General features: G+C 49.1%; 1 protein-coding gene across 1 annotated transcript in view; it reads left to right on the top strand.

Moving 5' to 3' along the window:
- The window catches only part of NEURL4 (neuralized E3 ubiquitin protein ligase 4), a 66,381-nt gene that overhangs the window by 28,426 nt on the left and 23,426 nt on the right, over positions 1–14,529 (top strand). The window contains 11 exon segments of the mRNA XM_044280767.1: positions 34–289; positions 378–559; positions 633–718; positions 802–964; positions 1,137–1,332; positions 1,409–1,485; positions 1,640–1,718; positions 1,857–2,032; positions 6,673–6,801; positions 7,026–7,171; positions 13,635–13,850. Coding sequence (XP_044136702.1) covers positions 34–289; positions 378–559; positions 633–718; positions 802–964; positions 1,137–1,332; positions 1,409–1,485; positions 1,640–1,718; positions 1,857–2,032; positions 6,673–6,801; positions 7,026–7,171; positions 13,635–13,850 — 1,706 coding nt within the window.

Below are 14,529 nucleotides of genomic sequence, written 5' to 3'. Positions count from 1 at the left end.
GTCCCCTTGCTTGAAAATCTGCTTCTTTCCCAGGCGTGGCCTCGTGTCAGACCCCACCAGTAGTGTACGGGGTCGTTGACCTCTACGGGATGGCCGTCAAGGTGACGATCGTTCACAACCACAATCATGCCGATCGGCTGCGGAGGAATAACGCCATTCTGAGGGCCCGCTCACCGGACGCAGGACGCCAGAATTCTCAGACCCCCGACCCTGGGCAGCTTCTGTTTCATACTAACTGTGGCCAGAAAGCTTCAATCACCAGTGGGGGGCGCACTGCCCTCCGGCCGCAGTAAGTACATGCACCATCTTCACACTGACGGGGCGCTGTCACCTCGCTGCACGTTTCCACTCGTGTCTTTGTTTTCTTCTCCTTCCAGCGCCACTGATGACTTCAACCATGGCGTGGTTCTCAGTAACCGGCCGCTCCATAACAATGAGGTCTTCCAGGTGCGGATAGACAAAATGGTGGATAAGTGGGCAGGATCGATTGAGATTGGGGTCACCACCCATAACCCAGCGTATCTACAACTGCCGTCCACCATGACCAATCTGCGCTCAGGTAAGTTGCCTCACAGGGTCTGGTGAGCAGGGCCGGCTTCTGTGCCGCTCTGAAGTCTCTGCTTCTCCTGCAGGAACCTGGATGATGACAGGCAATGGAGTCATGCACAATGGCACCACCATCCTGGACGAGTACGGGCACAACCTGGACCGGCTGAAGGTCAGATGTGTGTGGATACTGATAGGCCGCGGACTCTCTCCGCCATGCTGGCGTGCCTGCTGATCTCTGCTCTTCTCTTCCAGGCAGGGGACACTGTGGGAGTGGTGCGGAGAGAAGATGGCACTCTCAACTTCTTTGTTAATGGAGTAGCTCAGGGTGTGGCCGCATGGAACGTGCCACCTAATGTGTTCGCTGTGGTGGATTTATATGGTCAAGCAGCACAGGCCACCATTGTTGATGAAGCCGGTAAGGGTGCCTGGGATCCCCCACCACACCTTACATACCCCCGCACGGGGCTGATTTTACCACCTGTCGGTCTGACTATGCTGGGATTTGGCCAGAAGATATTTCGTGGACCTGGAAGGGATTGCTTTGGGGGTTCTGTAGGGGCATTTACTCCATCTCTTTCTCCCCAAAGACACAGTTCCTCTGCCCGGGGAAGAAGATGAGGTTCTGGCGCTCACTCCTGGGACCCCCTGCACTCAGCAGTCTCTGTCTGACCTGCGCTTCCATCACCTGCATGGCAGTAACGCCCTCATTACTAACGGTGGGCGCACCGCCCTGAGGAACAACTCGCGCAGTGAATTCAATGATGCCATCGTCATGTCTAACCGGTGAGCAGTGCTGGGGGCCTTTTGTCTTGGTGGTCTCCTTGTTCTCCTCTCATGACTTTTCCTTCTTCTTAACCAGGCCTCTAAAGGACGGGGAGCTATTTGAGATTGCTATTCAGAAGATGGTGGACCGCTGGTCAGGATCCATAGAGGCAGGTGAGGACTAGTCAGTGAGGCAGAGGGTTGGGTGCTGCCTCACCTCTTCTAGCCTGACACCTTCCCACCACTATTAGCTGATGGCCCCGCACATCCCCCCCTTATTGCCCTAGGGTTTCATGTTCCTTTCCTCTGACATCTGGCACGTTCACAGGAGTCACAGCAATCCGCCCAGAGGACCTGGAGTTTCCCAACACGATGACTGACATTGACTATGACACCTGGATGCTGAGGTAAATAATGCAGACCCCCGCGGTTCCGTGTATAGGGACCCTCTGACATCATGAGTGGCTGCAGGTATTCTACCCTGCCCATTGGTTAGGGGCGCCCCTCCAGAATAAATATAACATGGATTTCCTCTCTTCTGTCAGTGGAACTGCCATCATGCAAGATGGGAACACCTTGAGGAACAACTATGGCTGTGATCTGGATTCTCTGGGTTCTGGTTCAAGGATTGGCATGATGAAGACTACGCGAGGTGATTTACACTATTACATCAATGGTGAAGACCAAGGTGTCGCCTGTACAGGACTGCCATCCGGAAGAGGTGAGCCACGTGTCTCCTCTGTGGAGAGGAGGGAGCTGTGCTGTGTGTACTCAGGAGAGGAGGGAGCTGTGCTGTGTGTACTCAGGAGAGGAGGGAGCTGTGCTGTGTGTACTCAGGAGAGGAGGGAGCTGTGCTGTGTGTACTCAGGAGAGGAGGGAGCTGTGCTGTGTGCTCTCAGGAGAGGAGGGAGCTGTGCTGTGTGCTCTCAGGAGAGGAGGGAGCTGTGCTGTGTGTACTCAGGAGAGGAGGGAGCTGTGCTGTGTGTACTTAGGAGAGGAGGGAGCTGTGCTGTGTGCTCTCAGGAGAGGAGGGAGCTGTGCTGTGTGCTCTCAGGAGAGGAGGGAGCTGTGCTGTGTGCTCTCAGGAGAGGAGGGAGCTGTGCTGTGTGTACTCAGGAGAGGAGGGAGCTGTGCTGTGTGCTCTCAGGAGAGGAGGGAGCGGTGCTGTGTGTACTCAGGAGAGGAGGGAGCCGTGCTGTGTGTTCTGAGGAGAGGAGGGAGCTGTGCTGTGTGCTCTCAGGAGAGGAGGGAGCCGTGCTGTGTGTACTCAGGAGAAGAGGGAGCTGTGCTGTGTGCTCTCAGGAGAGGAGGGAGCTGTGCTGTGTGTACTCAGGAGAGGAGGGAGCTGTGTTGTGTGTACTCAGGAGAGGAGGGAGCTGTGCTGTGTGTACTCAGGAGAGGAGGGAGCTGTGCTGTGTGTACTCAGGAGAGGAGGGAGCTGTGCTGTGTGTACTCAGGAGAGGAGGGAGCTGTGCTGTGTGTACTCAGGAGAGAGCTGTGCTGTGTGTACTCAGGAGGGAGCTGTGCTGTGTGCTCTCAGGAGAAGAGGGAGCTGTGCTGTGTGCTCTCAGGAGAGGAGAGAGCGGTGCTGTGTGTACTCAGGAGAGGAGGGAGCTGTGCTGTGTGTACTCAGGAGAGGAGGGAGCTGTGCTGTGTGTACTCAGGAGAGGAGGGAGCTGTGCTGTGTGTACTCAGGAGAGGAGGGAGCTGTGCTGTGTGTACTCAGGAGAGGAGGGAGCTGTGCTGTGTGTACTCAGGAGAGGAGGGAGCTGTGCTGTGTGAACTCAGGAGAGGAGGGAGCTGTGCTGTGTGTACTCAGGAGAGGAGGGAGCTGTGCTGTGTGTTCTCAGGAGAGGAGGGAGCTGTGCTGTGTGTACTCAGGAGAGGAGGGAGCTGTGCTGTGTGTACTCAGGAGAGAGCTGTGCTGTGTGTACTCAGGAGGGAGATGTGCTGTGTGTTCTGAGGAGGGAGCTGTGCTGTGTGCTCTCAGGAGAGGAGGGAGCTGTGCTGTGTGCTCTCAGGAGAGGAGGGAGCTGTGCTGTGTGCTCTCAGGAGAGGAGGGAGCAGTGCTGTGTGATCTCAGGAGAGGAGGGAGCTGTGCTGTGTGCTCTCAGGAGAGGAGGGAGCTGTGCTGTGTGCTCTCAGGAGAGGAGGGAGCTGTGCTGTGTGCTCTCAGGAGAGAGCTGTGCTGTGTGCTCTCAGGAGAGGAGGGAGCCGTGCTGTGTGTACTCAGGAGAGGAGGGAGCCGTGCTGTGTGCTCTCAGGAGAGGAGGGAGCCGTGCTGTGTGCTCTCAGGAGAGGAGGGAGCCGTGCTGTGTGCTCTCAGGAGAGGAGGGAGCCGTGCTGTGTGCTCTCAGGAGAGGAGGGAGCCGTGCTGTGTGCTCTCAGGAGAGGAGGGAGCCGTGCTGTGTGCTCTCAGGAGAGGAGGGAGCCGTGCTGTGTGCTCTCAGGAGAGGAGGGAGCCGTGCTGTCTAATCACAATGATTACGGCAGTGTGTACTGCGAGCATAGCGCCTTTCAGCGTTGGCGGCTGCTCGCTGCCTCTGGCTCTTCTCCTGCTGTGGTCACTTGTTCCTGTCCTCTGTCGCTCCCTTATGTATACCATTCATCTGTGCCCCTGTACTGTGCTAAAAAAAAGCTCTCAAACTCTGCCTCCGGCATGTCTTACCAGGCACTCCGGCGTCTTCAGGGGGTCGGGCAGGGCATGCTGCTGGAACGGAAGACATCCTGATGCCTCCTGAACGGATCTCTTTCCATTCAGAATGTGTGAGGACTTAATGGAAATGTTTTTTCTTCAGGTATTGAGATTCTCTGCCGGATTTCAATACTGGAAAATAACAACGCAGTGTGAAAGTAGCCTTACCCGAGGAATCACAATTATATAATGCGTTACAAAGACGGCCATATGAAGAGTATAAATAGTTTATTATTGTACGCTGTGGAAATCATATGAAATGAAAAATAGCAGGTGTAAGATTCAATCTGTCGCCTCGGATGGGGGTGCGGCGAGAGTGGGAGGACGAGCACTGAAAGGAAAGGAGAAGGAAGAGTTTAAGGGGGTCTGCAGTTATTTTAAACTGATGACCTATCCTCTGGATAGATCATCTGCATCTGATTGGCGGGGGTCCGACACCGGGGACCCCCGCCGATCAGCTTGTTTGAGATGGCAGCAGCCAAAGACAATGACCTCTCCTAACTGGTTCAGGACCCGACTAGAGGGACGGCCATACTGGACTTAGTACTAACCAATAGACCTGACAGAACAACAGACGTGCAGGTTGGGGGACACCGGGAAATAGTGACCAGAAAGTAATAACCTTCCAATTATCATTCAGAAGAGCGTTTCTACAGGGAGGAACAAAAATACCAAACTTCAAAAAAGCTAAATTTAGCCAACTAAGAGCGGCCATAGGCCGAACTACCCGAGACAAAGTCCTCAAAAATAAAAATACTGCTACAAAATGGGAGATTTTTCTAAAATCGAATTGAGAGGTACATACCTTATAGGAATATAGGTTAAGGAACAAGAAGTCAATGTGGATAAATAGAACTGTAAAGAAAGCAATAAATGACAAAAAGAAAGCATATAAATCACTAAAACAGGAGGGGAGCGAGGAAGCACTGAAAAACTATAAGGAAAAAAATAGAATATGAAAAAAATAAAATAAAAGCAGCCAAACTAGAGATTAATTGCCAAAGAGAGTAAAAATAACCCTAAAATGTTCAATTATATAAATGGTAAATAGTATAAATCTGAAGGTGTCGGCCCTTTAAAGAGTAATGAGGGGGGGAGTCGCAGAGAGCGACGAGGAGAAAGCAAAGCTGTTACATATTTTTCTCTCCACTGTATTCACTGAGGAAAATAAACTGTCAGAAGACATGCAGAATGTAAAAATAAATTCCCCATTAAAAGTGCCCTGTCTGACCCAGGAAGAAGTACAGTGGCGTCCTAAAAAGATTTAAATAGACAAATCGTCAGGACCAGATGGCACACACCCCCGTGTCCTAAGGGAATTAGGTAATGTCATAGCCAGACCCTTATCTCTGATATTTGCGGACTCTATACTGACAGGGAATGTCCCACAGGATCGGCGATTGGACATGCGCTGTAAACATGTACAAGCGCCACTTACCCCTAAGTCCTATGTCCTGTGCAATGAAGGGGAAGACAAGGTGAGTCGTATCCAAGTCCGGGAGCGAGTGACGGAAACTGGTGAATGACTAGAGAATGGGAGCGCACCTCACCGCTGGGGTGTGGACGCAGAGAGGATGAATGCAATTCTGCATCGCCTAGCTCACCCGCCTTACCCTACAGTAAGTTAGTCAGCACGATAGGGTCACCCCCTCTGATGTCATAGGAAAAGATTTTAAAAGGCCCATCCTCGCCCTCTCAAACTTACCCTGCCCGATCCCCTGCCGGGGTACAGTACAGGGGCACAGATGAATGCTATACATACGGGTGCAACAGAGGACCGGAGCAGAGCCGGAGGCAGCGCGCAGCCACCAACGCCGAAAAGCCCCACCCTGCCAGTACACACTGCCGTACTGATTACACACTGACTGTGCCACCATGGTGGCTTCATCTTCACCTCTGGTTTATGAATGAATTGCATAAAAGTGAAGTTTGAATATTCTAATTGACACATGGAAAATCAGGCGCTGTACAGTCTTAGACGGCATGGAAAATCAGATATTGGGAAGATACGCCAATACATGTGTCAAGGGTGTAATGATTAAATTTCGGGGCAGTAGGCACTCTACCCGTCTGTGATTTTCGGGGCAGTAGGCACTCTACCCGTCTGTGTGTTTTTCGGGGCAGTAGGCACTCTACCCGTCTGTGTGATTTTCGGGGCAGTAGGCACTCTACCCGTCTGTGTGTTTTTCGGAGCAGTAGGCACTCTACCCGTCTGTGTGATTTTCGGAGCAGTAGGCACTCTACCCGTCTGTGTGATTTTCGGGGCAGTAGGCACTCTACCCGTCTGTGTGTTTTTCGGAGTAGTAGGCACTCTACCAGTCTGTGTGTTTTTCGGAGTAGTAGGCACTCTACCCGTCTGTGTGTTTTTCGGGGCAGTAGGCACTCTACCCGTCTGTGTGTTTTTCGGGGCAGTAGGCACTCTACCAGTCTGTGTGTTTTTCGGAGCAGTAGGCACTCTACCCGTCTGTGTGATTTTCGGGGCAGTAGGCACTCTACCCGTCTGTGTGTTTTTCGGGGCAGTAGGCACTCTACCCGTCTGTGTGATTTTCGGGGCAGTAGGCACTCTAGCCGTCTGTGTGATTTTCGGGGCAGTAGGCACTCTACCCGTCTGTGTGTGTCTTCTAGGTGTCTTTCATTCATGCAGCCGACTGTGTTTTGCCCATTAGATATCTTTGCGGTGATTGACCTGTACGGACAGTGTGTCCAGGTGTCGCTGACCGGTGGGAGCGGCCTTATAGACAACAGCTTATCAGCAAGTCATGTGACTGACAAGTCTCTCCCCACCCCCTCTCCAGGTAAGCAGCGGTCTCTTATCTCTGCTCTGGTGAGCAGTCACATGTATGTTATGGTACTAAGATGTCACATGGAGCTGTCATGGCCACAGGTACTCCACAGCTCCATGCGGCCATTTCAGGTCCATAAACCTACCTTGTCTGTGTCCAGACATCAGCATGGAGAAGCCTTGTTGTTTTGTTACCGATCACTCCCTCCTCCTCCTCACTGAGTTCCTCTGCTCCAGTCCCCAGTGTCTCTCATCGGTTCCATAACATCTGCGGAAAGAACGTGTCTGTCCTTTGTGATGGAACCCGAGCAGAGCGCAGCGCTGGCTATGGTGACGGCATCGTGTTCAGCAGTAGTGAGCTCCTCGTCAATGAGGTCTTTGAGGTGAGTAGCAGACAGGCACATGTGGATTTTGGCAGGACACCTTGGGGTTCTCATATGGATTTTGGGGGAGGACACATTGGGTGTCTGTGCATTTTGAGCATTGTGTGAGATAACTATTGTACCATTGGAGGAGCAGGACCTGTCATCTACCTTCTACATTACTCTGTGCTCCTTCTCCTGGACCTGTCATCTACCTTCTACATTACTCTGTGCTCCTCCCTCTCCTGGACCTGTCCTCTACCTTCTACATTACTCTGTCCTCGCTATCCTGGACCTGTCCTCTACCTTCTACATTACTCTGTGCTCCTTCTCCTGGACCTGTCCTCTACCTTCTACATTACTCTGTCCTCGCTATCCTGGACCTGTCCTCTACCTTCTACATTACTCTGTCCTCCCTCTCCTGGACCTGTCCTGTGTCTTCTACATTACTCTGTGCTCCTTCTCCTGGACCTGTCCTCTACCTTCTACATTACTCTGTCCTCCCTCTCCTGGACCTGTCCTGTGTCTTCTACATTACTCTGTGCTCCTCCTTCTAGACCTGTCCTCTGCCTTCTACATTATTCTGTCCTGCTCCTTCTAGACCTGTCCTCTGCCTTCTACATTACTCTGTCCTCCTCCTCCTTCTAGACCTGTCCTCTGCCTTCTACATTACTCTGTCCTCCTCCTCCTTCTAGACCTGTCCTCTGCCTTCTACATTACTCCTGTGCACCTCCTCCTTCTAGACCTGTCCTCCGCCTTTTACTTTACTCTATCCTCTTTCTATACCTGTCCTCTGCCTTTTACATTACTCTATACTTTTTCTAGACCTGTCTTTTGCCTTCTATATTACTCTATCCTCTTTTCAGATCTGCCTTTTGCCTTCTACATTACTATATCCTCTTTCTAGACCTGTCCTCTGCCTTTAACATTTCTCTGTGCTCCTCTTTCTGGACCTGTTCTCTTTCACCGTCAACCACTCTTTGCTGCTACAAACACACTGTTCCCTGGGTATGAGACCTGGGCCTCTCCTGGATCTCCTCGTACCTCACAAACAGAGCCCTCAAAGTTTGACATTCGTGCATCACCTCTTCATCATGCCCCCTGTCTGTTGGTGCTCCTCAAGGCTCTGTCCTCGGTCCCCATTTATACATTGGGCCAGAGACGGCTCATAGAGTCCCATGGCTTCCAATACCACCTCCTGCTCTCCAGAATCTCAGCTGGTCTTTCAGCAATATCTTCATTCTTCTCTTGCTTCCTTAAACTCAACATGGAGAAAACTGAATTTATTGTCTTTCCCCCATGTCCCTCGCCCTCCTACCTGTCCATCACAGTTAATAGCACAACACTGTTTTCAGTCTCACAGACGCCCTGCCGGGGGGTAACATTGGATTCTGCCCTGTCCTGCAATCCAGACAGCTAAACCCTCACCTCCACCTGCTGCATTCAGTTCAAGGATATCTCTCGTATTTGAGCCTTTCTCACCTAAAGTGCTACTGCATGCCCTCATCATCTCCCACCTGGACTACTGCAACATCCTCCTGTGTAGCCCTCTCACTCCCCTCCCATCTATTCTCAACTCCGCTGCCCGGTTACTCTACCTCTTCCCTCGTTTCTCCTCTGCCTCTCCCCTCTGCCAATCCCTTCATTGGCTCCCAATTGCCCAGCAACTTCATTTCAAGATACCACACCTACATATAAAGCCGTCTACAACCTGTCCCCTCTGCACATCTCTGACCTCACGATATATCCCCTCATGTAATCTCCGATCCTCACAGGACCTCCTCCTCTCCTCTTATCACAACCTGTCCCCTCCGCACATCTCTGACCTCCTGATACACCCCCACATGTAATCTCCGATCCTCACAGGACCTCCTCCTCTCCTCTTATCACAACCTGCCCCCCCCCCCCCCGTACATCTCTGACCTCCTGATACATCCCCACATGTAATCTCCGATCCTCACAGGACCTCCTCCTCTCCTCTTATCACAACCTGTCCCCTCAGCACATCTCTGACCTCCTGATACACCCCCACATGTAATCTCCGATCCTCACAGGACCTCCTCCTCTCCTCTTATCACAACCTGCCCCCCCCCCCCCCCGTTCATCTCTGACCTCCTGATACATCCCCACATGTAATCTCCGATACTCACAGGACCTCCTCTTCTCCTCTTATCACAACCTGCCCCCCCCCCCTGTACATCTCTGACCTCCTGATACATCCCCACATGTAATCTCCGATCCTCACAGGACCTCCTCCTCTCCTCTTATCACAACCTGCCCCCCCCGTACATCTCTGACCTCCTGATACACCCCACATGTAATCTCCGATCCTCACAGGACCTCCTCCTCTCCTCTTATCACAACCTGCCCCCCCCCCCCCTGTACATCTCTGACCTCCTGATACACCCCCACATGTAATCTCCGATCCTCACAGGACCTCCTCCTCTCCTCTTATCACAACCTGCCCCCCCCCCCGTACATCTCTGACCTCCCGATACACCCCACATGTAATCTCTTATCCACATCCTCTTCTGTTCTCCTCTCATTTGCTCTTCACACAATCATCTGCTCTGCACAGCAAATGATTGATACTAGTGCTGTATAGCCATGTTGTATCAAAAGAAATGCTGCAAATTGCAAACAGTTGTTGCATCAGAAGTATAGGAATGAGGAGGTGCGATTTAGATTCTCTCCACATAATATTATTTCACCTTCAGGACCCGGCCATTTTTTGCAAATCTGACCAGTGTCACTTTAAGTACTGATAACTCTAAAACGCTTTGACTTATCCAGGCCGTTCTGAGAGAGTTTTTTCGTCACATATTGTACTGGTAAAATGAAGTAAAAAAATATATTTTTTATTTATAAAAAAATACCAAATTTGCCCAACATTTTTTAAAAATTGCAAATTTCCAAGTTTTAATTTCTCTACTTCTAGAATACATAGTAATACCTACAAAAATAGTTATTACTTTACATTCCCCATACGTCTACTTCATGTTTGGATCAATTTGGGAATGACATTTTATTTTTGGGGACGTTACAAGGCTTAGAAGTTTAGAAGCAAATCTTGAAATGTTTCAGAAATTTTCAAAAACCCACTTTTTAGGGACCAGTTCAGGTCTGAAGTCACTTTGTGAGACTTACATAATAGAAACCACCCAAAAATGACCCCATTCTATAAACTACACCCCTCAAGGTATTCAAAACTGATTTTACAAATGTCTTTAACCCTTTAGGTGTTCCACAAGAGTTAATGGCAAATGGTGATAACATTTCAGAATTTAGATTTTTTGGGGCAAATTTTCCATTTTAATCCATTTTTTCTAGTAACAAAGCAAGGGTTAACAGCCAAACAAAATGCTATATTTATTGCCCCGATTCTGTAGTTTGCAGAAACACCCCATATGTGGCCGTAAACTACTGTACGGGCGCACAGCGGGGCGTAGAGGGAAAGGTGCGCCGTATGGTTTTTGGAAGCCAGATTTTGCTGGACTGGTTTATTTACACCATGTCCCATTTGAAGCCCCCTTGATGCACCCCTAGAGTAGAAACTCCATAAAAGTGACCCCATTTAAGAAACTACACCCAACAAGGTATTCAAAACTGATTTTACAAACTTAGTTAACCCTTTAGGTGTTCCACAAGATTTAATGGAAAATAGAGATACAATTTCAAAATTTCACTTTTTTGCCAGATTTTCCATTTTAATAATTTTTTTCCAGTTACAAAGCAAGGGTTAACAGCCAAACAAAACTCAAAATTTATGGCCCTGATTCTGTAGTTTACAGAAACACCCCATATGTGGTTGTAAACCGCGGTACGGGCACACGGCAGGGCGCAGAAGGAAAGGTGCGCCATACGGTTTTTGGAAGGCAGATTTTGCTGGACCGGTTTTTTTGACACCATGTCCCATTTGAAGCCCCCCTGATGCCCCCCTAGAGTAGAAACCCCAAAAAAGGGACCCCATTTTAGAAACTACGGGATAGGGTGGCAGTATTGTTGGTACTGGTTTAGGGTACATATGATTTTTGGTTGCTCTATATTACACTTTTTGTGAGGCAAGGTAACAAGAAATGTCTGTTTTGGCACCGTTTTTATTTATTTTGTTATTTTTAACATTCATCTGACAGGTTAGATCATGTGGTATTTTTATAGAGCAGGTTATTACAGACGCGGCGATGCCTAATATGTATACTTTTTTTATTTATGTAAGTTTTACACACAATTATTTCATTTTTGAAACAAAAACCAAAAAAATAAAGTTTTAGTGTCTCCATATTCTGAGAGCCATAGTTTTTTTCAGTTTTTGGGCGATTATCTTAGGTAGGGTCTCATTTTTTGCGAAATGAGGTGACGGGTTGATTGGTACTATTTTGGCATACATACGACTTTTTTTGATAACTTTTATTACCTTTTTTTGGGAAGTAAAGTAGGCAAAATTTTAAATTTCATCATAGTTTTTTTTATTTTTATGGCGTTTACCATTCAGGTAAAGTAACATGACCGTTTTATAGATAAGGTCGTTACGGACGCCGCGATACCTAATATGTGTAGGGAATCTTATTTATTTCACTTTTTTTTTACCCAGACCCACTTGGTTCTTGAAGATCCAGTGGGTCTGATGTCTGTATAATACAGTACAGTACACTATATAGTGTACTGTACTGTATTTTACTTACACTTTGTCTGAACAGATCTATGCCTTTAGCACAGATCTGTTCAGAACCATGGACAGCAGGATGAGTGAGAAGGCGTCCTGTTGCCATGGGAACCTTCCCCGTCTGCCACAACTGCGCAGACGGGGAAGGGGAAGGAGGGGAGCTGTCTGGGGGCTCCCAACCTCTGTGATCCCATCCTGTCCGGGGGCTGCAAAGGCACGGGATCACATGCCTTTGCAGGAGAGGGAGGGAGCTCCCTGACTGTTATTAACCTTTTCCATACAGCGGTCCGTACGGACCGCGGTATGGAAAGGGTTAAACGGCTGACATCGCAGCACAGATGTCAGACGTTTTTTACCAGAGTGTCAGCAAAATACGTCATGTGTCCTGAAGAGGTTAACTGCTTCCATGCTGTGGTCCATAGGGACCGCTGTATGGAAAGGGTTAACAGAGGGAGGGAGCTCCCTCCCTCTCCCATCGGGGCGGCCCAATGCTTGAAGGGTTAACAGAGGGAGCTTTTATCTCATTCCGTAGTTTCCAAAATGGGGTCACTTTTTGATTGTTTCTACTGTAGGGGGCATCGGGGGGCTTCAAATGGGACATGGTGTCTATAAACCAGTCCAGCCAAATCTTCCCTTCTGTGCCCTGTGTGGGGGGTTTCTGTAAACGGCAGAATCGGGGTAATGAATATTGAGGTTTGTTTGGTTGTTAACCCTTGATGTGTTACAGGAAAAAAATGTATTAAAATGGAAAATCTACCCAAAAAAGTAAAATTTAGAAATGTGATCTCCGTTTCCCATAAATTCTTGTGGAACACCTAAAGGGTTAACAATGTTTGTGAAATCAGTTTTGAATACCTTGAGGGGTGTAGTTTGTAAATTGGGGCCACTTATGGGGGGTTTCCACGATGGCTTCAGACCTGAACTGGTCCTTAGAGAAGCCGGTTTGTGAAACTTGCTTAAAAATGTTAAGAATTGCTTCTAAAATCCGAAGCCTTCTAACGTCTAAGGCGACTTTCACACTAGGGTTAATATTTTCCGGTATTGAGATCCGTCATAGGGTCTCGATACCGGAGGAAACGCTTCTGTTTTGTCACCATTCACTGCCAATAGGGACAAAACGTAACTGAACAGAACGGAGTTGCCAGAACGCGTCCCATTCTCAGTCCGGAGGGCAGCGCGCTGCGGTTTTCTTTCCGTCCTGGGATGCGGAGCAAAGCGGATCCGTCATGACCCACAATGCAAGTCATGGGGAAGGATCTGTTGTTTCCACTGACACAATAGAAAACGGTTCCGTCCCCCATTGACTTTCAGTGGAGTTGATGACGGATCCGTCTTGTCCATGTTACAGATAATACAACCGGATCCGTTTATAACGGACACAGACGGTTGTATCATCAGTAACGGAGCCCTGCCGGATCCAGAAAAACGCTAGTGTGAAAGTAGTCGTACGGGGAATGTGACGTAATACGTATTCTGTGAGGTATCACAAACTGCCTTAAAAGCAGAGAAATTCTAATTTAGAAAATTATGAATTTTTCCAAATTTTCTGTAAATTTAGGATTTTATTTTTATAAATAAAGGTGCTTTTTATTGACTCAGTTTTACCGCTGACATAAAGTACAATATGTGATGAGAAAACCGTCTCCGAACGGCCTGGATAAGTAAAAGCGTTCCAAGGTATCGCCGCATACAGGGTCAGATGTTATATTATGTATGTGACCCCCCCCCGATGGAGATGGAATCAATGGTGCATGGCCTTCATCAGGAGAGCGACCGCTCTGCCCCGTCCGTCTTCTCATCATGTGACTCCATTCCTTGCAGGTAAAAGTGGAGCGACTGGACCCTCGCTGGTCAGGATCCTGCCATATTGGGGTCACCTCTATTCCACCACATGAGGCCCCTTTCCTAGGTGGGGGTCTCCCCTCATCAGCAATTGATCTCCGCTCCCGGGTCACTTGGTTGGTCTCTGGGTCTGAGATTCTGAGAAATGGCCAGCGCCTTCGGGAGAATTACTGTGGCAGTTTGGATCGGATCCGTGTAAGTCTTTTTGTTTGTTTTTTCCTGATTGGCTTAAAGCTTCACTGATTATTATAAGGGATATGATATTCCTCATGTATGTGCCCCTCTCTGCTTCTCAGTGTGATCTAGAATATGGCCCCTCTCTGCTTCTCAGTGTGATCTAGAATATGGCCCTCTCTGCTTCTCAGTGTGGTCTAGAATATGGCCCCTCTCTGCTTCTCAGTGTGATCTAGAATATGGCCCCTCTCTCTGCTTCTCAGTGTGATCTAGAATATGGCCCCTCTCTGCTTCTCAGTGTGATCTAGAATATGGCCCCTCTCTGCTTCTCAATGTGATCTTAGAATATGGCCCCTCTCTGCTTCTCAGTGTGATCTAGAATATGGCCCCTCTCTGCTTCTCAGTGTGGTCTAGAATATGGCCCCTCTCTGCTTCTCAGTGTGGTCTAGAATATGGCCCCTCTCTGCTTCTTAGTGTGGTCTAGAATATGGCCCCTCTCTGCTTCTCAGTGTGGTCTAGAATATGACCTCTCTCTCTGCTTCTCAGTGTGGTCTAGAATATGGCCCCTCTCTCTGCTTCTCAGTGTGGTCTAGAATATGGCCCCTCTCTCTGCTTCTCAGTGTGATCTAGAATATGGCCCCTCTCTCTGCTTCTCAGTGTGATCTAGAATATGGCCCCTCTCTGCTTCTCAGTGTGGTCT

The sequence above is a fragment of the Bufo gargarizans genome, chromosome 2, assembly GCF_014858855.1.
Source record: "Bufo gargarizans isolate SCDJY-AF-19 chromosome 2, ASM1485885v1, whole genome shotgun sequence".
NCBI lineage: Eukaryota > Metazoa > Chordata > Amphibia > Anura > Bufonidae > Bufo > Bufo gargarizans.
This window is presented reverse-complemented; position numbering and strand designations above follow the sequence as displayed.